This window comes from Elgaria multicarinata, chromosome 2 (assembly GCF_023053635.1).
Source record: "Elgaria multicarinata webbii isolate HBS135686 ecotype San Diego chromosome 2, rElgMul1.1.pri, whole genome shotgun sequence".
Lineage (NCBI taxonomy): Eukaryota > Metazoa > Chordata > Lepidosauria > Squamata > Anguidae > Elgaria > Elgaria multicarinata.
In genome coordinates, this window is record NC_086172.1 from 126,168,344 (window position 1) to 126,195,217 (window position 26,874).

Consider the following 26,874-nt stretch of genomic DNA (forward strand, 5'->3'; position numbering starts at 1 on the left):
GGGTGGAGGTGATGAATACCTCTGTGTTGTCATGGACAGATAATTTTCTGGTTAGGGTTAGTATCAAAGCTACGATCCGCCCCTGCAGGGTGGCGGACTTATTAAGACGATCCACCCTCAAAGGCTGATGGATCCTCTTGGATTCCAGATAGCCTTAGAGGGTTCTATGGCTGGTATCGTCGACGATCCTATTGAAGCCCTGGTCAATAGATGGAATCAAGACCTAACTAGGGCTATCGACATGATCGCTCCAAACGTCCTCTCCAACCTGCTTCTAACCGGGTGGCTTGGTATACAGAAGATCTTAGGGAGTTGAAGTGGGAAGGGCAATGACTAGAATGACTATGGTGGAAAACTCAACTCATATCTGACAAGACATGACATAGAGAACATCTTTGTTCCTATGGGGTGGCAATATGTGCAACAAAGAAAGCTTTCCTCTTTGCACACATTGCATCTGCAAATTCACATCCAGCAGTACTGTTCAGGCTGGTGAGAAGTCTAACTCAGACACCTTCCCCCCTGAACCTGATTTTAGAGCCTTCTGTAGCTCGCTGTGATGCCTTTAACAATCATTTCACAGATAAAATCTCTTGCGTAACAGCCAACTTAGATACCGTCATTATAGCAGAAGCTGATAATGGAGTGTCCAGCAACTCCCCAAGTAGGATTACACTGGATCAGTTTCAGTTGGTGAGTACCAACGACATGGACAAGTTGCTTGGATGAGTGAGGACGACGACTTGCCCTCTCGATCCCTGTCCTTCATGGCTGGTCGTCCAGGGTGGAGATGCAGTTGGACAACAACTACAGAATATTATTAATGCATCTCTCAGAGAGAGGAGTTTTCCATCATGCTTAAAAGAGGCGGTAGCATGGCCACTTCTAAAAAAGCCCTCCCTGGACAATAATAATTACAGACCAGTATCAAATCTTCCATTTTTCGGCAAAGTGATTGAGAGGGCAGTTGCCTTCGAACTCCAAGCAGTCTTGGATGATGCAGATTTTCTAGACCCATTTCAAACCAGCTTCAGAGCAGGATACCGAGTTGAGATGGCTATGGTCACCTTAGCGGATGATCTATGCCGGAGTATTGACAGGGGGAATGTGTCTGTGCTGGTACTTTTGGACCTCTCAGTGGCTTTCGATACTGTCGACCATGATATCCTTCTGGATCATCTGAGGGGACTGGGAATCAGGGGCACTGTGCTTCGGTGGTTCCAGTCCTATCTCTTGGGCAGGTTCCAGATGGTGATGCCTGGGGGTAGCTGCTCCTCAAAGAAGGAGCTGTCATATGGTGGACCACAAAGTGCTATCCTTTCCCCAATGCTATTTAATATTTACATGAAATCGCTGGGAGAGATCATCTGGAGGCATGGGTAGGGTTGCCATACGTCCTGGAAAACCAGGAATGTCCTGATTTCTAGGAGATTCTGAAATGTCCCAACTGGCGGGGCAAGAATCCTGGATTCCTGGCCCAGCTGGCCGGAGAAATTCTGATCTCCAAATGGTGCCTTGAGCCTGTATAGTGGAGCTGCGGCAGCAGAGACAAAGACGCATCAATCCGTTGCTTTTTCCAGAGCATCACTGCTCCTCCACAGGCTCATCTGAATCACTCACTGAGACTCACCTTATTGTGCCTGCGGCTGCGTAGAAGAAAAACAACAATGAGGAAAGGCGCACGTGTTCTCCTCAGGCTACCTGAGTCCCATGCAATGCAAAGGAGTTTGGTGAGCTTGGCTGGTTGTGGTCAGACCTTTAGAGTAAGTGTGGGGCGGAGCTGCTGGGTTATTTGTGTGGGAAGAAAGAGAGTTTTGTGGGGGACAGGAGCGAGCGAGTGAGTGAGTGAGTGAGTGAGTGGGGGACAAGGGGGTGAAGGAGAGAAAAGGAGAGAGGGGAGAAAGGAAAGGAAAGTCACTCCCCCCCAAAAAACACCCTTTAAAAATCCACCTCCTTGGATTTGGGTTGCAAGCCTCAAATCTGTTACTTGGAAGTAAGATGCAGTTAATTTAAGACGTCTGGTTTTATAGTAGTTGATGTTTTAATTGAAAAATTGGGCTTCACAAAAATTGGGCTTTCCCTAGATATTTACATATTGCTCAATTTTTTTAAAAAAAAATCCTACCCCCCGCACCCCCCAAAAAAATTTGTCCCGGTTTTGTGGATTCAGAATATGGCAACCCTAGGCATGGGGTGGGGTGCTATCAGTATGCTCATGACACCCAAATATATTTCTCTGTGCCTTTGACAACAGTGTCAGCTCAGGGGCAAGAAGGTAGCTCAGTGGCTGGAGCACATGCTTTGCATGCAGGAGGTCACTGGTTCAATCCCCGGCTTATCTGGGTGGCACGAGGAACGGAATCTGCCTGACACCTTGGAGAGCCACTGCCATTCAGTATACTGACTCAGTATAAGGCAGCTTCCTAATGATTAATAAATGGATAAGGTTGCCTGGGACCAGGCCTACTTCTGGACCCTCGGTAAATGCTCTGAGATCCAAGATGGAAGAAAAGGAAGACATCAGCATACCAGTTATACTCCGCTGAACTGGACAATAACTCTTCATGATAAACTGCTATTTAAAGTGTGCGAGTGGTGTGTACACACAGCACACGTTTTGGTTTCAAGCCCCTTTCCAATATGCCTCCCAAACGGGCAGGGTGGCAAGAAGGAGAGAAGGAAGGCTCCATGCCCCCCCCTACCAAGAGGCCTTTTCAATGTCACTGTTTCTTCTTCACCTGATGAAGAACACCCAGATGGATCAGTGGTTTTGGCTGAGTTTCTCATTAGCCACTGTTTATCTTGCCTGACGGCTGGCCATTGTTCACATAGTTACCACTTCATCATCTAAGCAACCTCAGGAATGGGGGCTGGTCAGGGCCATGAGTCCTGGTTGCCCTCAACTAATCTCAATTTTGTCCGCCATATTCCTGGGATAAGGAAGTTGGCAACACCTTGTCACTCAGCCAGATGTCCAGTTTCCTGAAGTTGGCATTTGCAGCCGGACAGTACCAAGGCCCTATGCCCAGTGTGCTTTGCAATATGGGAGAGGCAAGTGACAGAATGAGTACCAATGAGTAGGTAGGGAAATCAGCTTTTTTCAGAGCTGAGAGAGGAGCTTCAGACCCTGCAGCCCATCCTAGTCAATCAACAGCTTGAATACTGGGTGATACTGCACCATGGGGGGCAATCCACATGGACCTTAGAAGGTAAGCTGGCTTCCCCATCACTTGCTGCCATGTGGAAAGGGGTTTGCAGGTAACATGGTATCCTTCCATGTTTGAAGGATGCTGAAAGAGGTAGGATTAACTGAGGGCGATGTTAGGGCCTTTCAATTATTTGATGCTCAGTTAATCACAGAGCAGTACTGCACCAGGCCAGAGAGGCTGAGGCGCTATGGTAATGCCAGTGGTGAGCCGTTGGATAGAGACAGTCTCAACTTATAGCAAATTCCCTATTAATAAATGCAAAATTTGGAAACAAGTTGCATTAAAAGAATAGCTTTGAAAATAATTTTAAGAATGCACAATCAAATGCATTTTTGCACCCTTCTCTTGATTATTTCCTGGATACACGTTTGACACAGTCTGTAAAGGTCACTTTTGCGATCTACTGCTGAGTTTCTTCCAGGTTTGATTCAGCTGGACGGTATCTTGCCCTCAGTCTTCTAAACCGTTGTTTTAGTCCTTTCCTGTAGTACACAGCCAGGCCGATATTAATAGCAGCAGAAGTAAGGAAAAATACAGTTCCTGCAATAATTGCCCCTTTGGAAAAACTCATGACACGCTTCTTTGGTGGAGGCGGCCCACTGTCAGTGCTGCCACCAAGGCCTTTTTTTGAGCAGTCTGGAGGGGTCCAGCCATAATCACAGTGACAATGTTTGTGGTTGTTGCATATTCCGTGATTATGGCACTTTCTGACATCACAATCATACTTCAAAAGGGACACATTTGTGCATTGTCCATCAATACACATCATGTCAGTGCCACAAGGAGTGCCATCTCTCACTGCTCCGATATCAGCTAGTCCCATTCCACTATGGTAGTCTGTACCCCAACACAGCCTAGTGCTAAGGGCCGTTTGTATTACGGTATTGTGTTCTTCCAAAGAAGGCAATTTATCAATATTTTCACACTGGATTCGGCCACACAGGATGTTCTTGGCATCACATTTCCTGAAAGCCCCATGTGTAAGGCCACAGTTGCCAAAGCGGTCACCTTGGACATTCATTTTTTCAAAACAAGCATTTGAAGCAACTGTCGCTTTGTTGCCAAAGATCATTTTGCACTGCCCATTGTGAGTAGTGCAATTTCCATGATAACAGTATGCACCGTCATTGCATGGAGCACCATCTTGCACATAAAGATCTTCAGGACACTCCTCGGAAGTCCCATTGCAGTACTCGGGGAGATCACAGACGCCAGTCTGCCGTCTACAGAGCGTTCGTGCTGGGAGATATTGACACTTGGCACAGCACTGTCCAAAAGCGCAAGAGGTGCCTGAATGGAACTGACAATTGGATTGGCAACAGGGATCCGACTCACATTGCGTTTCTGAACCACAGTCACATTGCTCTCCATGTTCCACGACTTCGTTGCCACAGTATTTGAATTTAATTTTTTTATCAGGGTCTGGTGGAATTAACAAGCAAGCGGTGTTCCTTTTTGCAAAATACTCCTTATAACTGCAATTGCTAAACCTATCTGTGTTTGCTTGATATGTAGCCATAATGCACTTCTTTCGACTACAAGTACAGTAATTTTCATCATGAGACATGCCAAGAACATGTCCTAGTTCATGGGCAAATGTGACAGCAAAAGAGAACAAACTGGAAGTCATAAATGATTCAACAGCAGATGCCCAGTCAGTGCTACAAATTGTTCCTACGAATGCTAATCCAAGTGTAATTCCAAAATTCTTATATGCAAACAAGTGACCAACATCATTCTCTAAGCGTTTGACTAATGAAACTTTTCTCCACTTATTGAAAGCCCCAAGTGTGTGACCTATGCTGTCAGAAATGTTTATGAGGTTCTTTGCAGACCAGATCTCCAGACCAACTAGAGTCAACTGAACAGAAAGTGGGTCATACAATGAGTTTCCAAGATGGATGACATTCAGAACTTGTAAGGTGATAAAGCTTTCATTTTTGCCAAACTGAACATATCGCTCATGCTCTACCACAATTGCAACCTCTGCATACCTGATGTGTGACCACCACTCTGTTTCAGGAACACTTTGGGCTGCTACATTATCTACGTTCTGGATCATGGCTTTTTGACGTCTTTGGTTCTCCTCTGTTAACCCACACCTCATGCGGACTGCACCCTCTTTTTCTTCCAACCGATACACCACATGTTGAAAGGTAGGAGATGCCTGGACAGGTTCTATTTCGTAGCTCCCGTTTTCTAATTGAAAGAGACCCCTGAGTCCCCCTGAACAAGTGCTGAGGGTGACCAGAGAGGAGGGTTTACCTTGTACAAAGCCACGGTAGAAACAGTCATCCCTGATGAAAGGATAGTCCACCTGGAGTTCCCCCTCCTTACTATAGGTGAAGACGGGGAAGTGTTTAGGGACAAATCCCTTCTTCTGCCTGAGGTGCACCATATGGCCCTCCCCCTCAAGCTGTAGTAGGTAGGTGACATCCTGGGGTTCCCATCCTCCATATTTGGGGGTCAGTTTCCTTGGGATGGTCACCTCATACGAAGCATACTTAAAACCCTGGGGAATCTTATGAGCAGTCATGTCAGCTAGGATACTTCTCAAGAACCAAATGAGAAGACATGAGAAACCTCTAGTCATTTTCCTCCAATGTACGTCCACTGGCATCACATCCCCACAAGGGAAGCCCGCTTGCAGCTGTTGACAAGGTGGAATGAGCCTGTCTGTAGTTAGCAGTGGAGGAGGAGGAGGATTCTACACATAGCAACTATCTATGAGCTTCCTTTGGAATGGGGGAGGAGCTTGGAAGATCAAGAATGGAACAGAATGGCAGAGTTATGGTGGGAATGAAATGATCCCCCAGAAGTGGCTGGCTAAGGCCTTAGCTAGACTGGGTTTTATCTCGGGGTGAACCCCAGGATCATCCCTGTGTGTCCACATGATGCACAGGGGATCCCAGGATCAGGGGGATGATCCCTCACTTGCCCTAGGATAGATCCCTTTCCTTTAGGCCCACTTTTTCCCAGGCTGAGCCCAAGACCGCGGAACGTGTGGCCCGTTGCCACTGTTTGACCTGGCTATGCGCGATTACTTGCACGGAGCCTTGAGCCATGCACGGGGCGCAGGGCTCCTCAGGAGCACTGCTCCCATCGGGGGTAAGGTGGGAGGAGCGGGAAAAGTAGTTTTCTCTGTCTTCTTTAAAAATTAAAAAAAATTGGCAGGCACAACACTCCTCTTCCTGAGGTCGTCGCGCCTCACGTGTAAATGGAGGAGGGATCTCATGTTAATTGCAACGCAAGATCTTCCCTCCTCCATCATGTGATAAAAGGTAGGTCTAGCTAAGGCCTTAAAGTGATACCAAGTAATGAGAACTTATTATGGAGGCATTCCACCTCACTGATGGTTTTAGGTAAGAACATGAGAACATCAGAAAAGCCATGCTGGATCAGGCCAAGGGTCCATCTAGTCCAGCACTCTGTTCACACAGTGGCCAACCAGCTGTTGACCAGGAAACCACAAGTAGGATATGAAAGCAACAGCACCCTCACACCCACGTACCCCAATAACTTGTATATAAATGTTTACTGCATCTGATTTTGGAGGTAGCACATTGCCCTCAGGACTAGTAGCCATTGGTAGCCTTCACCTCAAGGCATTCACCCAACCCCCTTTTACAGGTAAAAGTAAACTCCTTTAATGGTAAAGTTATACTCCTCTGACCTTGCCACTAGAAAATTCTATGTATATTGGTAAGGCATTTCATGTTGAAACTAGGATGCATGTGCCAATTGCTGGCCTTCCTTTGGTTGAGAAGAGGTGATTTAGTGCTCATCAATAGTAAATGTGAAATGTCCAGATGTATGGAAATACTTTCAACTTGTCAAAAATGACTTGAGCGGCAATTTTAGAAGCATTATTTATTTCCTTTCTATACCGTCCAATGACTGGAGCTCCCTTTTTCCTTTTTCTGTGATTGGCAACTCCAAGTGAACTGACTCCCAGTAAAACACATGCAATTGCCTTGGTCAGTTCAGGAAATAAGCCTGTGATGAAGGCTGAAAATCCCTTCTACCTATGTAAATACCTGAAAGGTTGTCTGCCCCCACATACAACCATTAGGCCACTGCGATAATCAGGAGAGGCCACGCTGTGCAGAGCCACATCTGGCACCCACAGAGCAGCCGGTCTTCTCTGTGGTAGCACCCTCCCTCTGGAACGACCTCCCCTCTGCAATACATCAGGCACCAATGTTCATGTGCTTTTTTTGATGGTTAGTAAAAACCTACTTGCTTCTCCTGGCTTTCCCCCACCCCCAACTCATCTAACTGCTTCTATGCATTGGATGATGCACTGTTCTGTAGTTTGTCATGAAGCGCTTCAGCATTTTAAAATGGTAAGTAGTTCGCAAATGTTTTAAAATAAATAATAAATAGATCCAATTTGCAGGATCTTGTCACTGCTTTCAGTTAAAAGAAAATAATAATCTTGGGTGATACAAACATGGGCCTCTTGCTTGGACCTTAGAGATATTGTACATGACGTCTGCTATCACCAGAACTTCGGATCCTAGAGGTACTGTATTAGGTGTTTGCTCTCAGCCTTAGAGGGTTCTATGGCTGGTATCATTGACGATCTTGTTGAAGCCCTGGTCAATAGATGGAATCAAGACCTAACTAGGGCTATCAGCATGATCGCTCCAAACGTCCTCTCCAACCTGCTTCTAACTGAGCGTCTTGGTGTACAGAAGTTCTCAGGGAGTTGAAGTGGGAAGGACAACAACTAGAACGTAGATGGCAGACAACTCAACTCATATTTGACAAGACACGACATAGAGAAAATCTTCGTTCCTATGGGATAGCAACAATACATGCAGCGAAGAAAGCTTTCTTCTCTGCATGCATTACATTTGCAAATTTGCATCTAGCAGAACTGTTCAGGCTGGTGAGAGGCCTAACTCAGAAACCTTCCCCCCCTTAACCCAGTTTCAGAGCCTTCCGTAGTTTGCTGTGATGCCTTTAACAATCATTTCACAGATAAAATCTCTTGCATAAGAGCCTACTTAGATACCGTCATTATAGCAGAAGCTGATAATGGAGTCTCCAGCAACTCCCCAAGTAGGATTACACTGGATCAGTTTCAGTTGGTGAGTACCGACAACATGGACAAGCTGCTTGGATGAGTGAAGACGACGACTTGCCCTCTCGATCCCTGTCCTTCATGGCTGGTTGTCCAGGGTGGAGATGCAGTTGGACAACAACTACAGAATATTATTAATGCATCTCTCAGAGAGAGGAGTTTTCCATCATGCTTAAAAGAGGCGGTAGCATGGCCACTTCTAAAAAAGCCCTCCCTGGACAATAATAATTACAGACCAGTATCAAATCTTCCATTTTTGGGCAACGTGATCAAGAGGGCAGTTGCCTTCGAACTCCAAGCAGTCTTGGATGATGCAGATTTTCTAGACCCATTTCAAACCAGCTTCAGAGCAGGATACCGAGTTGAGATGGCTATGGTCACCTTAGCGGATGATCTATGCCAGAGTATTGACAGGGGGAGTGTGTCTGTGCTGGTACTTTTGGACCTCTCAGTGGCTTTCAATACCGTCGACCATGGTATCCTTCTGGATCATCTGAGGGGACTGGGAATCAGGGGCACTGTGCTTCGGTGGTTCCAGTCCTATCTCTCTGGGAGGTTCCAGATGGTGATGCCTGGGAATAGCTGTCATATGGTGTACCACAAGGTGCTATCCTATCCCCAATGCTATTTAATATTTACATGAAACTGCTGGGAGAGATCATCCGGAGGCATGGCTGGGATGCTATCAGTATGTCAATGACACCCAAATATACGTCTCTATGCCTTCGACAACAGCATCAGCTAAGTATACTGTATCTCCTCTGAATGAATGCGTGAAGGCAGTAATGGGCTGGATGAGGAAAAACAAACTGAAGCTGAATCCAGACACGACAGAGGTGTTTGCTGTGAAAGGCCATAACTTGGGTTTGGAGGAATGTCAACCAGATCTGGATGGGGTTACACTCTCCCTAAAAGACTATGTTCACAGCTTGCGGGTGCTTCTGGATCCGTCGCATCAAATGACAGCCCAGATAAATGCGGTAGCCAGGAGAGCCAACTATCAGCTTCGGCAGATACGCCAGCTGCACCCCTTCCTAGAGTCGGAAGTCTTAAGGACGGTAGTGCATGCACTGATAACTTCGAGGCTTGATTTCCGCAATGCACTCTACATAGGGCTTCCTTTGTGCCTAGTCCAGAAACTTCAGCTAGTTCAAAATATGGCAGCCAGGCTGGTCACTGGTACACCTAGGGGAGACCACATTACAACAGTTTTAAAATCTCTTCACTGGCTGCCAATTAGTTTCTGGGTGAAGTATAAAGTGTTGGTTATCACCTTTAAAGCCCTACATGGTTTGGTTCCAGGCTACCTGCGGGATCTCCTTCTCCCGTACAATCCGCCCCGCACACTCAGTCCTCTGGGAAGAATTTACTCCAGTCAACAAAAGCAAGGCTGACAACTATTACCCAGAGGACCTTTTCCTCAGCCGCTCCCAGATTGTGGAATGGCTTGCTGGGAGAGATTTGTCACCTTAACAGTCTTTCGAAATATAAGAAAGCCATGAAGACTGATTTCTTCCAGCAGGCCTACCCAGTTGATTTTTAAGATGTCTTTTTAATAATGTGCTGCATTTAATAATGTATTAATATTAAATGTTTTAATTAGTTATATGTATTTTATGGTGTTTGCATTTGTGTTGTTGATCCAGAGGGAGAGGCAAGTAACAAATAGATGATGATGATGATGATGATGATGATGGTGGTGATGATGATGATGATGATGTGGTGGCACCTTGCAAACCTGGGCTGAGGGGCAAGAAGGTAGCTCAGTGGCTGGAGCACATGCTTTGCATGCAGGAGGTCACTGGTTCAATCCCCGGCTTATCTGGGTGGCACGAGGAACGGAATCTGCCTGACACCTTGGAGAGCCACTGCCATTCAGTATACTGACTCAGTATAAGGCAGCTTCCTAACGATTAATAAATGGATAAGATTGCCTGGGACCAGGCCTACTTCTGGACCCTAGGTAAATGCTCTGAGATCCAGGATGGAAGAAAAGGAAGACATCAGCATACCAGTTATACTCAGCTGAACTGGACAATAACTCTTCATGATAAACTGCTATTTAAAGTGTACGAGTGGTGTGTACACACAGCACATGTTTTGGTTTCAAGCCCCTGTCCAATTTTGCCTCCCAAAAGGGCAGGGTGGCAAGAAGGAGAGAAGGAAGGCTCCATGCCCCCCCCCCACTCCACCAAGAGGCCTTTTCAATGGGACTATTTGTTCTTCACCTGATGAAGAACACCCAGATGGATCAGTGGTTTTGGCTGAGTTTCTCACTAGTCACTGTTTATCCTGCCTGACGGCTGGCCATGAGATACACACAGTCTCTCAACATATAGCAATTCCCTATTAATAAATGCAAAATTTGGAAACAAATTGCATTAAAAGATGCAATTAGCTTTAAAAATAATTTTAAAAATGCACACTCAAATGTATTTTTGCACCCTGGATACACGTTTGACACAGTCTGTAATGTTCACTTTTGTGATCTACTGTGGAGTTTCTTCCAGGTTTGATTCAGCTGGACGGTATCTTGCCCTCAGTCTTCTAAACCACTTCATTAGTCCTTTCCTGTAGTACACAGCCAGGCCGATATTAATAGCAGCAGCAGTAAGGAAAAATACAGTTCCTGCAATAATTGCCCCTTTGGAAAAACTCATGGTACGCTTCTTTGGCGGAGGAGGCCCACTGTCAGTGCTGCCACCAAGGCCTTTTTTTGAACAGTCTGGAGGGGTCCAGCCATAATCACAGTGACAATGTTTGTGGTTGTTGCATATTCCGTGATTATGGCACTTTGTGACATCACAATCATACTTCAAGAGGGACACATTTGCGCATTGTCCATCAATACACATCATGTCAGTGCCACAAGGGGTGCCATCTCTCACTGCTCCAATATCAGTGGTCTCTATTCCACTATGGTAGTCCGTACCCCAACACTGCCTAGTACCTAGGACCGTTTGTATTACGGTATTGTGTTTCTCCAAAGAAGGCAATTTATCAATATTTTCACACTGGATTCGGCCACACAGGATGTTCTTGGCATCACATTTCCTGAAAGCCCCATGTGTAAGGCCACAGTTGCCAAAGCGATCACCTTGGACATTCGTCTTTTCGAAACAAGCATTTGAAGCAACTGTCGCTTTCTTGCCAAAGATCTTTTTGCACTGCCCATTGTGAGTAGTGCAATTTCCATGATAACAGTATGCACCGTCACTGCATGGAGCACCATCTTGCACATAAAGATCTTCAGGACACTCCTCGGAAGTCCCATTGCAGTACTCGGGGAGATCACAGACGCCATTCTGCCGTCTACAGAGCGTTCGTGCTGGGAGATATTGACACTTGGCACAGCACCGTCCAAAAGCACAAGTGGCATCTGAATGCAACTTACAATTGGATCGGCAACAGGGATCCGACTCACATTGCTTTTCTGAACCACAGTCACATTGCTCTCCATGTTCCACAACTTCATTGCCACAGTATTTCAGTTTAATTTTTTTATCAGGGTCTGGTGGAATTAACAAGCAAGCGGTGTTCCTTTTTGCAAAATACTCCTTATAACTGCAATTGCTAAACTTATCTGTGTTTGCTTGATATGCAGCCATAATGCACTTCTTTTGACTACAAGTACAGTAATTTTCATCATGAGACATGCCAAGAACATGTCCTAGTTCATGGGCAAATGTGTTGGAAAAAGAGGACAAACTGGAAGTCATAAATGATTCAACGGCAGATGCCCAATCACTACAAATAGTTCCTACGAATGCTAATCCAAGTGTACTTCCAAAACTCTTATATGTAAACAAGTGACCAACATCATTTTCTAAGCGTTTGAGTAATGAAACACTTCTCCACTTAATGAAATCGTCAAGTGTGTCATCTATGCTATCAGAAATCTTTATGAGGTTCTTTGCAGACCAGATCTCCAGACCAACTAGAGTCAACTGAAGAGAAAGTGGCTCATACATTGAGTTTCCAAGATGGATGATATTCAGAACTTGTAAGGTGATAAAACTTTCATTTTTGCCAAACTGAACATATCGCTCATGCTCTACCACAATTGCAACCTCTGCATACCTGATGTGTGACCACCACTCTGTTTCAGAAACACTTTGGGCTGCTACATTATCTACGTTCTGGATCATGGCTTTTTGACGTCTTTGGTGCTCCTCTGTTAACCCACACCTCATGCGGACTGCACCCTCTTTTTCTTCCAAGCGATACACCACATGTTGAAAGGTAGCAGATGCCTGGACAGGTTCTATTTCGTAGCTCCCATTTTCTAATTGAAAGAGACCCCTGAGTCCCCCTGAGCAAGTGCTCAGGGTGACCAGAGAGGAGGGTTTACCTTGTACAAAGCCACGGTAGAAACAGTCATCCCTGATGAAAGGATAGTCCACCTGGAGTTCCCCCTCCTTACTATAGGTGAAGACGGGGAGATGTTTAGGGACAAATCCCTTCTTCTGCCTGAGGTGCACCATATGGCCCTCCCCCTCAAGCTGTAGTAGGTAGGTGACATCCTGGGGTCCCCATCCTCCATATTTGGGGGTCAGTTTCCTTGGGATGGTCACCTCATACGAAGCATACTTAAAACCCTGGGGAATCTTATGAGCAGTCATGTCAGCTAGGATATTTCTCAAGAACCAAATGAGTAGACATGAGAAACCTCTAGTCATTTTCCTCCAATGTACGTCCACTGGTATCACATCCCCACAAGGGAAGCCCGCTCGCAGCGGTTGACAATGTGGAAGGGGCCTGTCTGTAGTTAGCAGTGGAGGAGGAGGAGGAGGAGGATTCTATACATAGCAACAATCTATGGGCTTCCTTTGGAATGGGGGAGGAGCTTGGAAGGTCAAGAATGGAACAGAATGGCAGAGTTATGGTGGGAATGAAATGATCCCCCAGAAGTGGCTGGCTAAAAGGGCTACCAAAGGATGGGAACTTATTATCAAGGTATTCTGCCTCATTGATGTTTTTAGGTAAGAACATGAGAACATCAGAAAAGCCATGCTGGATCAGGCCAAGAGTCCAGCTAGTCCAGCACTCCGCTCAGACAGTGGCCAATCAGCTATTGACCCAGAACCCACAAGTAGGATATGAATGCAACAGCCCCCTCCCACTCATGTACCCCAATAACTGGCATATAAAGGCTTACTGCATATAATTTTTGAGGTAGCACATAACCATTGAGAGCCTTCACCTCCAGGAATTCACCCAACCCCATTTTAAAGGTAAAAGTAATCTCCTTTAAAGGTAAAGTTATACTCCTCTGACCTTGCCACTAGAAAATTCAAAGTCCCTTGGTAAGACATTTCATGTTGAACCTTGGACACAGAGTTCACAAAGCATGTGCCAATTGCTGGCCTTCCTTTGGTTGAGAAGAGGTGATTTAGTGCTCATCAGTAGTAAATGTGAAATGTCCAGTTGTATGGAAATACTTTCAACTTGTCAAAAATGACTTGAGCGGCAATTTTAGAAGCATTATTTATTTCCTTTCTATACCGTCCAATGACTGGAGCTCCCTTTTTCCTTTTTCTGTGATTGGCAACTCCAAGTGAACTGACTCCCAGTAAAACACATGCAATTGCCTTGGTCAGTTCAGGAAATAAGCCTGTGATGAAGGCTGAAAATCCCTTCTACCTACGTAAATACCTGAAAGGTTGTCTGCCCCCACATACAACCATTAGGCCACTGCGATAATCAGGAGAGGCCACGCTGTGCAGAGCCACATCTGGCACCCACAGAGCAGCCGGTCTTCTCTGTGGTAGCACCCTCCCTCTGGAACGACCTCCCCTCTGCAATACGTCAGGCACCAATGTCCATGTGCTTTTTTTGATGGTTAGTAAAAACCTACTTGCTTCCCCTGGCTTTCCCCCACCCCCAACCCATCTAACTGCTGCTATGCATTGGATGATGCACTGTTCTGTAGTTTGTCATGAAGCGCTTCAGCATTTTAAAATGGTAAGTGGTTCGCAAATGTTTTAAAATAAATAATAAATAGATCCAATTTGCGGGATCTTGTCACTGCTTTCAGTTAAAAGAAAATAAAAATCTTGGGTGATACAAACATGGGCCTCTTGCTTGGACCTTAGAGATATTGTACAAGATGTCTCCCAACACTAGAACTTCAGATCTTAATGACCCCACCAACATGGCTCAGCATCAGGTCGCTGCATGAGAGCCTGACACCTTCCTAAAAGTGAACCAGCGCTGGAGGATACTCAAGTCAAGAATTCAGTTCAACTACGACAGCATGGCACAAGGGGAGTAGGCTGTACCATGCACAGCAGGTTGGCAGGATCTGCTCCAATAGGACCTTGAGGTTCACCTGGTTGGGGCTTGGTGATGGCTTGGCATTTTTTCGTTCCCGTTGGTTCAGAGGAGCCCAGTGGGGGTGTGAGTTCCCAGCAGAAGTCCCTATTGGCATTGCATCCAATGGAAGTGGCCTGCCACCAGCTGCCTTTCAGTGCTTGTTTCAATCACTTGCTGCCTGCTACCAAAGGGGAGATTTGAAGGGGAATACGTGGGTGTATTCCCCATACTTTTCAGATGGTTGAACGCAAGGATGAAGTCAAGAATTGGGAAGAGGAGAGGAGTTAAGGGGAAGAATGTCAAGGTGTCTTGGGCAAATTGGCTGGCTGGCTAACTAAGTTATAGGTATAGCCCAGCAAAAGCATTTGGACAGAGGGATAGTGCTAGCAAAGTACTAGGTGCTATTCAGAATACCTTTGGCCTGCTTGTCTGGGATATGATGGGGCCTTTGGACGCAAGATAGCTTTCAATTCTAAATTAAGTGGGATGTGAAGGGGCCAGAATATGGCTTCAATTCATGATGCCGGCCTGGCCCATCACAAGGAAGGCCCAACAGCACCTCATCCTGTCCCACCCAACTTGTCCTCACCTAGTGCGGGCTTTACCACCTGCCTTGCTCGGAATTGAGCTCTTGGAGTGCTAGCACCAGGTATCTGTGCTACAACGTGCATCTATTCTTAGGATGCTCCCAGTTTAACAGGATAGAGGACCCAGGTAACCACATCCAGAGTGTAAGTGAGACAACCTGTCCCCCTTTATCAAAGGGCCCAAGCCCAATTAAGTCAAAGCTTGGGCCCTATTTCTACCTGATTACCCATATAGCCATGAGAAGAAAAGGCTGAGGGGAGACATGATAGCACTTTTCAAATACTTGGAAGGTTGTCACACAGAGGAGGGCCAGGATCCCTTCTCGATTATCCCAGAGTGCAGGACATGGAATAATGGGCTCAAGTTTCAGGAAGCCAGATTTCAGCTGGACATTAGGAAAAACTTCCTGACTGTAAGAGCAGTATAACAACAGAGCCAATTACCCAGGGAGGTCGTGGGCTCTCCCAGATTAGAAGTATTCAAGAGGCAACTGGACAGCCATCTGTCAGGGATGCTTTAAGGTGGATTCCTGCATTCAACAGGTGGTTGGATTCAATGGCCTTATAGGACCTGCCCAACTCTACTATTCTATGATTCTATATCCCCCTTTGTGCATCTTAGAGTGTTCCCATTGGTTTGGTCACTAAGAGTGCTCCCTGATGAGCATGTTTAATCCTTGTAGAGTATTAGAACTGGGTCAGGCCTTTATCAGACTTCTATTCAATGCCATGATGAGGCAAGTCTCCCTCATCACTGCATATACATTTGTATATGCAGTGGTTAGAAACTTAGATATATGAGGATTTGGCTTCCCTGAAGCTCTTTCCTTTTGCAATAAGGGCTTTGGCTGAGTTTCTCATCAGCCACTGTTCATCTTGCCTGACGGCTGGCCATTGTTCACATAGTTACCACTTTGTCATCTAAGCAACCTCGGGAATGGGGGCTGGTCAGGGCCATGAGTCCTGGTTGCCCTCAACTAATCTCAATTTTGCCCGCCATATTCCTGGGATAAGGAAGTTGGTGACACCTTGTCACACAGCCAGATGTCCAGTTTCCTGAAGTTGGCCCTTGCAGCTGGACAGTGCCAAGGCCTTTTGCCCGGTGTGCTTTGCAGTCTGGGAGAGGCAAGTGACAGAAGCCATTCTACCAATGAGTAGATAGGGAAATCAGCTTTTTTCAGAGCAGAGAGAGAAGCAGACGCTACGGTCCATCCTAGTCGATCAACTGCTTGAATTCTGGGTGATACTGCACATGGGGGGCTATCCACACGGACCTTAGGAGGTAAGCCTACCTGCCAATCACTTGCTGCATGGGGAAAGGGGTTTGCAGGTAGCATGGCATCTTTCCATGTTTGAAGGATGCTGAAAGAGGTAGGATTGCCTGAGGGCGCTGGTAGGGCCTTTCAATTATTTGATGCTCAGTTAATCACAGAGAAGTCCTGTATCAGGCCAGAGGAGCTGAGGCGCCATGGTAATGCCAGTGGTGGTCTCGAGTGAGGGGATATGCCCTTGAGCAGCCTGATCTTCTACTTCACCCTCTAGCAAAAGGAACTTGGGCTTCTGTTTTATCACAAGAAGGGGCTGCCCCTTAACCGGTGCCATTTATACAGTAGCCAAGAAGTCCCTTCAGCATCAGGCTCATGGTACCTGGCTAGAGGTGCCATGGTAACACTCACTGCAGCCTTGAGTGTGGGTATATGCCCATTTGCAGTTTTGACCCTACTTTGCCCTACAGGGGAAAGAACATGGGCTGCTATTTTATCTTAGGAAGGGGCAGCCCCTTCTCTGTACCATTTTGATGGTAGCCAAGAAGCCCCTTCAGACATCAGGCCTATAGAACTATTCCATTTGGCAACCCAGACAGAATTGGGTCACCGCTGCTGCAGCGGACCTGGGGGGTGCCAAGATCTGGGCCATAGAGAGATGGCAGTCTTGGGCATGCATAAGCATACATTCGGAAAGGAAGATGGGTGCAGTTACCATAGATTCAATGTTGATAATTGTGCTCCTTTAACAGATTGGTGGAGACCACAGCCCTTGGGGGTCTTAATCTGCAGATACGGCATGGCACCTGGGCCAGCCGTAGAGTGACGCAATCTACTGTTGGCACGCAGTTGGGCTTGGTCAGTTGGCCTCTATCCAGCGGGGTGGCAGGCGAGACATGCTGTGATGGCATCTCTTCCATAAGCAGTCCAGTCTGGTTGGTTTTGCCCCAATGCAAGTGTGGTGCCCACCTGGGAGGTGGGGGGGGAGAGAGAACAGGGTTCCTGGAGCGCAAGTCTGCAACTTTACAAGCTAGGGCAGTCCTGGAGGATATCAGGATGGCCAGATGTCTATACTGTGTGATCAAACTTGTTCCCTCAGTGCCAGAGGCCTAAGGGTGGGGAAGTCCTTACTTTAAATAGGGCAATGATGAAAGTCAATAGGTAAATTCATCCATCTCCAAGGATTGGCAGGGATGTGCGATCCACCACTATCATGATATTTTGTTTCCATGGTTATCAATATCCTTTTTGCAATGACTTTGCTACAATAGCATCAAATCACTGAGATAGCAAAACTTTCAGTTGCACTACCATTAGGGGATTTAATTGCAATATTATCATGGATGTTTGATCATTATTTTAAATCTACTGATTAGCATTTTTACAGATTTTAAATCCCTTCTTTTTTGCCATGATGTATTTTTATTAACGTCTGTGTACTTATATGCTGTAATGGCAGTCTGTTGACTGTAAATAAAGATTGACTGATTGCAATATTACCCCTGAACAGCCAGCAAACCCTGAGTATAGGAACTCCTTTATTCAAACAACGTCACCGATTATGTAGGTTTGGTGGGAATAAACTCAGTTTCGGGGACAGGCATTTTCTCAGAGACTATGGTCCTCCATTGGAGAGAACAATGTCTTTCTCCCAGATAGCGAAAGACAGAGATTTCTGAGACCCATTGGATAGAGACAGTCTAAACATATAGCAAAATCCCTATTAATGAATAAGTTGCATTAAAAGAACAGTTTTAAAAATGATGAAAAAAATGCACATTCAAATTCATTTTTGTACCCTTCTCTTGATTATTTCCTGGATACACGTTTGACACAGTCTGTAAAGGTCACTTTTGTGATCTACTGTGGAGTTGCTTCCAGGTTTGATTCAGCTGGACGGTATCTTGCCCTCAGTCTTCTAAACCACTTCATTAGTCCTTTCCTGTAGTACACAGCCAGGCCGATATTAATAGCAGCAGCAGTAAGGAAAAATACAGTTCCTGCAATAATTGCCCCTTTGGAAAAACTCATAGTATGCTTCTTTGGCGGAGGAGGCCCACTGTCAGTGCTGCCCCCAAGGCCTTTTTCTGAACAGTCTGGAGGGGTCCAGCCATAATCACAGTGACAATGTTTGTGGTTGTTGCATATTCCGTGATTATGGCACTTTCTGACATCACAATCATACTTCAAAAGGGACACATTTGTGCATTGCCCATCAATACACATCATGTCAGTGCCACAAGGAGTGCCATCTCTCACTGCTCCGATATCAGCTAGTCCCATTCCACTATGGTAGTCCGTACCCCAACACAGCCTAGTGCTAAGGGCCGTTTGTATTACGGTATTGTGTTCCTCCAAAGAAGGCAATTTATCAATATTTTCACACTGGATTCGGCCACACAGGATGTTCTTGGCATCACATTTCCTGAAAGCCCCATGTGTAAGGCCACAGTTGCCAAAGCGATCACCTTGGACATTCGTCTTTTCGAAACAAGCATTTGAAGCAACTGTCGCTTTCTTGCCAAAGATCTTTTTGCACTGCCCATTGTGAGTAGTGCAATTTCCATGATAACAGTATGCACCGTCATTGCATGGAGCACCATCTTGCACATAAAGATCTTCAGGACACTCCTCGGAAGTCCCATTGCAGTACTCGGGGAGATCACAGACGCCAGTCTGCCGTCTACAGAGCGTTCGTGCTGGGAGATATTGACACTTGGCACAGCACTGTCCAAAAGCGCAAGAGGTGCCTGAATGGAACTGACAATTGGATTGGCAACAGGGATCCGACTCACATTGCTTCTCTGAACCACAGTCACATTGCTCTCCATGTTCCACAACTTTGTTGCCACAGTATTTCAGTTTAATTTTTTTATCAGGGTCTGGTGGAATTAATAAGCAAGCGGTGTTCCTTTTTGCAAAATACTCCTTATAACTGCAATTGCTAAAAATATCTGAGTTTCCGTCAGTTCCAGACATAAGGCACTCGTATCGACTACAAGTACAGTATTTTTCATCATGAGACATGCCAAGAATATGTCCTAGTTCATGGGCAAATGTGTGAGAAAAAGAGGACAAACTGGAAGTCATAAATGATTCAACGGCAGATGCCCAATTACTACAAATTGTTCCTACGAATGCTAATCCAAGTCTATGACCATAATTCTTATATACAAATAAGTGACCAGCATCATTCTCTACACGTTTGAGCAACAAATCAGTTCTCCAATCATTGAAAGCCTCAAGTGTGTCCTCCATGCTGTCAGAAATGTTTATGAGGTTCTTTTCAGACCAGATCTCCAGACCAACTATAGTCAACTGAAGAGAAAGTGGCTCATACAATGAGTTTCCAAGATGGATGATATTCAGAACTTGTAAGGTGATAAAGCTTTCATTTTTGCCAAACTGAACATATCGCTCATGCTCTACCACTATTGCAACCTCTGCATACCTGATGTGTGACCACCACTCTGTTTCAGGAACACTTTGGGCTGCTACATTATCTACGTTCTGGATCATGGCTTTTTGACGTCTTTGGTGCTCCTCCGTTAACCCACACCTCATGCGGACTGCACCCTCTTTTTCTTCCAAGCGATACACTACATGTTGAAAGGTAGCAGATGCCTGGACAGGTTCTATTTCGTAGCTCCCATTTTCTAATTGAAAGAGACCCCTGAGTCCCCCTGAACAAGTGCTGAGGGTGACCAGAGAGGAGGGTTTACCTTGTACAAAGCCACGGTAGAAACAGTCATCCCTGATGAAAGGATAGTCCACCTGGAGTCCCCCCTCCTTACTATAGGTGAAGACGGGGAAGTGTTTAGGGACAAATCCCTTCTCCTGCCTGAGGAGCACCATGTGGCCTTCCCCTTCAATCTGTAGTAGGTAGGTGAGATCTTGGGGTTCCCATCCTCCATGTTTGGGGGTCAGTTTCCTTGGGATGGTCACCTCATACGAAGCATACTTAAAACCCTGGGGAATCGTATGAGCAGTCATGTTAGCTAGGATATTTCTCAAGAACCAAATGAGTAGACATGAGAAACTGCTAATCATTTCCCTCCAATGTACGTCCACTGGCATCTCATTACCCCAAGGGAAGCCCACTTGCAGCTGTTGACAAGGTGGGAAGGAGCCTGTCTGTAGTTAGCAGTGAAGGAGGAGGAGGATTCTATACATAGCAACAATCTATGGGCTTCCTTTGGAATAGGGGAGGAGCTTGGAAGGTCAAGAATGGAACAGAATGGCAGAGTTATGGTGGGAATGAAATGATCCCTCAGAAGTGGATGGCTAAAAGGGCTACCAAGGGATGGGAACTTATTAACAAGGTATTCTGCCTCACTGATGGTTTTAGGTATGAACATGAGAACATATGAAAAGCCATGCTGGATTAGGCCAAGGGTCCATCTAGTCCAGCACTCTGCTCACACAGTTATTAATCAGCTATTGACCCAGAACCCACAAGTAGGATATGAATGCAACAGCCCCCTCCCACTTATGTACCCCAATAACTGGCATATAAAGGCTTACTGAATCTAATTTTTGAGGTAGCACATAGCCATTGATAGCCTTCACCTCCAGGAATTTACCCAACCCCCTTTTAAAGTTAAAAGTAATCTCCTTTAAAGGTAAAGTTATACTCCTCTGACCTTGCCACTAGAAAATTCAATGGGTCTTGGTAAGACATTTCATGTTGAACCTAGGATACAGAGTTTACAAAGCATGTGCCAATTGCTGGCTTTCCTTTGGTTAAGAAGAGGTAATTTAGTGCTCATTGGTAATAGGCATGAAACCTCCAGATGTATACAAATGCTACTCTCTACAAATAGCTCTGGTGGTGGACAAGCCACTATGGGCAACACCTTTCTATTTGACTAGTCGTAGACTTGACTAGAGTAAATCACCTGAGGTTGATCCATAATCCCTTTTATTCTTAGGGTAGGAGTGAATGTTCCAGGTCAGTTAGAACTCTAAAGGAGCTATCCAAGGTACAAAGCAGTCTGGATAGCTCATTTAGAGTTCTGACTGAAACCCAGAACAGATTCACTGCTCAGTAACATCAGAACCATCCTGGGTTATTATGTTGTCTGCCGGGAATTTTTAAATTCATCGTGTCACATTTCTCAAAAATAATTATCTCTCATAACCTAGAGTCTGTAAAGTGGGTTATTTAACCCATCTTGGGTTACGGTCAGGAACCCTGAGTTATTTTGCTCACTTACAGAGTCCCACAGCAAGAGTGATTCAAATTGCTGCAGCTGTTCTTTTCGTCACTGGCATTCTCTGTTTCTGAGAACTGCCAGAGTAAATTCACAAAGTTTCATTAACGTCACTTGCATCCCAACTGGGGCGGAGGGGGGCTGTGTATGAAGTTTGGTCCTGACTCTGCCAGCTGTGTGTTTTTTTTTGCGGCACCCCTTTTTTAGTGCATACTGGGGGGGGGGGTTTGCTGCTGCATTGGTGCAAATGGTTGAAACCTTGCTGCTGCGACTTAGCAAAAGGGCAAAACTGCATTGCCACAAGATTAGAGAAGGTTAGAACACACTGCTGCTATATTGTCAATGGGTAAAAGAGTGCTGCTGTGGCAAGGTGAATGGTTAAAACCTCACTGGTGCGATGTGATGAAAGGGCAAAACAGTGCTGGAACAAGATTAGAGGTTAGAACAGGCTGCTGTTAAGTTGTCAATGGGGAAAAGAGTGCTGCTGCGATTTTGTCAATGAGTGAAACAGTGCCTCTGCTCGAGCGGGAGGACAGCAGCAGGATGGGGGCAGGGGCAGGGTCTAAAATCCCCCACTCCAAAAAATATCACACCAGCCCCTGTTTCACAGTCAAACTATATCAGAGAACCCAATTCACACAGCTCCCAACCATGGAACTGCACAACTCTGGAGCTAACACCATGTCACAGAACGGACTTAGCACAGTCCCTTTGCAACTCTGATGCTGCACAGCTCTGGAGCTAACACCACATCACAGAAGCCAATTAACAGAGTTCCAAAGTTAATTAATGCAGGAAGCGCATAGATGTCTCTAAGTGGGAATGCTAAAGGGCTGAATGCAGGAAGGGCCAGTCCGCATTACAGCCAGGTCACAGGCACGCCCAACTTTTAATGTGGAAGCACGGGAACATTGCAGATCAAGCACCTAGGAGCTGCTTTAACTAAAAAGAATGGAGTAATAGGACTCTCCGATACTGCAGCTTTTCCAGGCAGAAGCGGATGGTTGGGAGCACACTGGCCATGGCAACATGTGCCTCAATGGACCTCACAAAGCAGCCAAGCCACAGGAAAATCCTGTGAAGACAGCCCCTTAGTGAGAAGGGCTGGTTCCTCCACAGTGCTGCATACATTTTGGTATTTGTACTTTCAGCGCTTAAACTCTGTGTTGTACCCAATGCAGTGGTGGCGTGGAGAGAAATGTTAGTTGTGTGTGCTTCACAGCTGAAGCAAAACACCTGGTAAGACCATTAAGTGCACGGTCTAAAATTGCGTCACTTCACTACTGGGTTTCTGCGAGAACAGGGTCGTGTTTGGGAGTTCAGCTACTGTTCAGAGTTTTCCATTTCAGATATGGAGGCTCATCCCATCTGATCTAGCAGGAGACCTTTCGGGGGTTTAGAAAATAGATAGGGTCAACATAGAGGGTTTCTTCCCCATGAATGAACCCAAGATTTTCATAGACTGATGTACCTAGAAAACAAGTTCCATTAAAACCCCAGTGTTTAAAACAATAAAAATCATATAGACTCAAATGACTCTTTTGCATAATACTGCCCATTATTAAGTGAGTACAGCTTGAACAGATTCTGCATTGTTCACATCTGTGAGTACATCTTAAATAGACTCTGCATTGTTTGCTTCTGTGATCAACTGTGGACTATCTTCCTAGTTGGATTCTGTGGGATGGTGTTTTGCCCTCAGAATTCTAAATTGATGTATCAGTTCAGTCCTGTAATACACAAACACGTGAACAGGAAGAGCTGAAAGAACAAATAAAATCCTTAAAATAGTAGCTGTTATAGCAGCTGCCTTCCTTGGGGAAGGAGGTCCACTGCCAATACTGCCACCATGGCCTTTGTTTAGACCAGCCTTCCTCAACCTGGGGCGCTCCAGATGTGTTGGACTGCATCTCCCAGTGGCTGGGGCATTCTGAGAGTTGTAGTCCAACAAATCTGGAGCGCCCCAGGTTGAGGAAGGCTGGTTTAGACAGTCGGGAAGGGCCGAGCCATAATCACAATGACAATGTTTGTGAGAGTTGCACATTCCCCGATTATGGCACATTGTGACATCACAATCATAATTCAAGAGGGACACACTGAAGCAGTCCCCATCAATGCACATCTTGGAATCACATTTCTTGTAAACTCCATGTCTAAGGCCACAGTTGCCAAAGCGATCACCTTGGACATTCATTAGTCTGAAACAATTCTCGGAGGCAACTGTTGCTTTCTTGCCAAAGATCATTCTGCACTGCCCACTGTGGGTAGTACAACGCCCATGATAACACCGTCACAGCATGGGGCACTTGTCTTGAACATAAACATCTTCAGGACACCACTCTGACGTCCCATTGCAGTACTCAGGAAGAGCACAGATGCCAGCCTTCTCTCTGCAAACAGGTCCAGCTGGATGATACCAACACTTGGCACAGCACTGTCCAGAAGCACAAGTGGCACCTGAATGCAACATACAACTGGATTGGCAACAGGGATCTGATTCACATTGTGATTTTGAACCACAGTCCATTTTCTACTACTTTGTTGCCACAGTATTCAAATTTATATATTTTATCAGGGTCTGGTGGAACTAACAAACAAGGAGCATTTCTTAAATTGAAATACTCCTCATAACTGCAATTGCTAAACTTATCAGTGGATCCCTGACATTTACCCATAATGCAATGTGTTCTAGCACAATGACAGTACGTTGAATCATGCTGCATCCCAAGATTATATGCTAGTTCATGGGAAAACGTGACAGAAACAAACAGCAAACTGAGACTCATAAATTGTACAACAGCAGAAGCCCATCCTCAAGTGCACATTTTTCCTACATATGCTAATCCCAGCGGTGTTCCAAAATCCTTATATACAAACAAGTGGCCAGCATCATTCTCTAGACGTGTAACTAGCATGTCCTTTTTCCAAAAAGTAAAGGCTGAAAGTGTTTTATGTATGTTCTCCTCAATGTCTATGAAGTTATTTTCTATTCCAACCAGAAAACTCAATTGAAAGTGGCTCGAAGTACGAATTTGAGATATGGATGATAGCCAAAATTTGAAGAACAACAAGAGTTTCATTTCTGTCAAATTGGAGATATCGTTCATGCTCAACCACAATCGCAAGCTTTGCATACCTAGTGTGTGTCTACCACTTTTTTTCAGAAACACTTTTGGCTACTACATTCTCCAGGTTTTGGATCATGGCTTCTTGACGACGTTGCTCTTCCTCCGTTAGCCCACACCTCATGCACATTGCACCTGGCTCTTCTTCCAAACAATACACCATATGTTGAAAGTTAGCAGATGTCTGGATAGGCTCAATTCCATAGCTCCCATTTTCAAATTGAAACACACCCCTGAGTCCCCCTGAGCAAGTGTTGAGGGTGACCAAAGATGAGGGCATTCCTTCTACAAAGCCATGGTACAAACAGTCATCCCTGATGAAAGGATAGTCCACCTGGAGTCCCCCCTCCTTACTATAGGAGAGTGGAGAGTTAGTTCTCGGAGTTTTATTGACCCTCCCTCATGCTGCTGGTGCCACCGCCGTTCCCCAACTTCTACATTCGTTGGGGCTCCACTGCTTGCTGGTCTTCTGCTGGCTGGGCTTCTCAGCTGCAGTCTTCACTTCCCCTGCTTCCTCCTTCTCCACCTGCAGCAAATCTACACAGAGCTGTCGGGGCGCCCTGAAGGCGTTTGCGTGCGCCTCCAGGGCGCCCCGAAACTCCTAGTGTAGATGCTGATCTTCAGGCTAGAAGAGACGGAGGCGGAGGCGGCCCCGCATCGCCCCTCGCTGGGACGGGGCGAAAAGTTTCCAGCTTCTCCGGCCGCGTCCTTGCCGCTGCTCACCTCCACCATCGTAATTCTGTCTTTGCCTCCCCCAGCGCCCCCCCCCCGGAGAAAGAGCCACCCGGGTCGGAGAGCTCGGCGGAAGAAGAACTCCTCTAAAGTCAGCTGAGCCTCACAGACTGAAGTCAGCACGGGCAAAGGCACCAGCCAACCCACGAGGCTCTGCTCTTCTGTGCGCCAGGCAGAAGAGGGCGGGAATTGCCTACAGCTGCTCTGTTCATGGCCCCGCCCCAGCTGAGCTAATCTCCTTTCTTGATCTGTGCATAATTCTTTTCAGGTCGGATCAGGGCCCTAGAAGCTAAGGCAATTGGCTGGTTTTGTTGTAACAGATACGTTCCTAAGCCATCTTTAGATGCACCAACCTGCATTTTCAACTGTTGAGTGGGGGTCATAATAGCATAACACTGGAGCGGAAGTAATGGCTTGCTTGAATTTGTTTACAGCTGCTTGCTGTTCCAGACCCAATTATCACACAATATTTTTGCACAGCTGTTTTGCTAATTAATTAAGGTTCGGTTTTCAGAAGCAATTACAACACAAGTGGTTAAAAGTCCAGACCTAAAAGACTCAGTAATAGGCTGGATGAGGGCCAATAAACTGAAACTGAATCCAGCCAAGATGGAAGCCCTGTGGGTGAGTGGTTCCTGAATCCGGGAGATAGGCTCAATGCCTGTTCTGGATGGGGTTGCACTCCCTCTGAAAGATCAGGTTCATAGTTTGGGGGTACTGTTAAATTTATCTCTGTTGCTGGAGGCTCAAGTGGCCGCCGCGGCTCGGAGTGCCTTTTACCAGTTTTGGCTGGTTCGCCAACTACGGCCTCTCCTGGACAGGAATAGCTTGGCCACGGTGGTACAGGGATTGGTAACGTCAAGGTTGGATTACTGCAACGCACTCTATGTGGGGCTGCCCTTGAAGCTGCTCCGGAAGCGGGAGCTAGTGCAGAATGCTGCAGCTTGGTTGTTGTCTGGAGCTGCCCCTTTCCAGCATGTAACTCCTCTGTTGAGGGAACTGCACTGGCTGCCTATTCGCTACAGGGCCAAGTTTAAGGTTCTTGTACTTGTGTACAAAGCCCTAAACAACTTGGGACCAGGATACCTGAGAGAACGCCTTTTCCCTTACCAACCTGCCCGGTCACTGAGGTCATCCGAGGGCCTGCTCCTGGTGGTTCCACCTAGATCCATCCCCTGATTGGAGTCCACCAGGGGAAGAGCCTTCAGAGTGGTAGTAGCCCCCCTTCTATGGAATTCCCTGCCTCTGGAGGTCAGGCAGGCGCCAACTTTGTATTACTTTCAGCGCCTCCTGAAAACGTCATTATTCCAGGAAGGCTTTCTTTAATGACCAGCCATGG

General features: G+C 46.1%; 3 protein-coding genes and 1 pseudogene across 3 annotated transcripts; all 4 read right to left on the bottom strand.

The window, feature by feature from the left end:
- Positions 1 to 3,609: 3,609 nt before the first annotated feature.
- LOC134393764 (disintegrin and metalloproteinase domain-containing protein 20-like) lies at positions 3,610 to 5,802 on the bottom strand. Its single transcript, XM_063118854.1, has one exon. It carries the CDS (start codon positions 5,800 to 5,802, stop codon positions 3,610 to 3,612), a length of 2,193 nt encoding a protein of 730 aa, XP_062974924.1.
- Positions 5,803 to 10,787: 4,985 nt separating this feature from the next.
- On the bottom strand, positions 10,788 to 12,977 carry LOC134393765 (disintegrin and metalloproteinase domain-containing protein 20-like). Its single transcript, XM_063118855.1, has one exon. It carries the CDS (start codon positions 12,975 to 12,977, stop codon positions 10,788 to 10,790), a length of 2,190 nt encoding a protein of 729 aa, XP_062974925.1.
- Positions 12,978 to 18,325: 5,348 nt separating this feature from the next.
- Positions 18,326 to 20,515, bottom strand: LOC134393766 (disintegrin and metalloproteinase domain-containing protein 20-like). The gene has a single exon (XM_063118856.1). It carries the CDS (start codon positions 20,513 to 20,515, stop codon positions 18,326 to 18,328), a length of 2,190 nt encoding a protein of 729 aa, XP_062974926.1.
- Positions 20,516 to 23,402: 2,887 nt separating this feature from the next.
- LOC134393414 (disintegrin and metalloproteinase domain-containing protein 20-like) lies at positions 23,403 to 25,535 on the bottom strand (annotated as a pseudogene).
- Between the last annotated feature and the right edge of the window lie 1,339 nt (positions 25,536 to 26,874).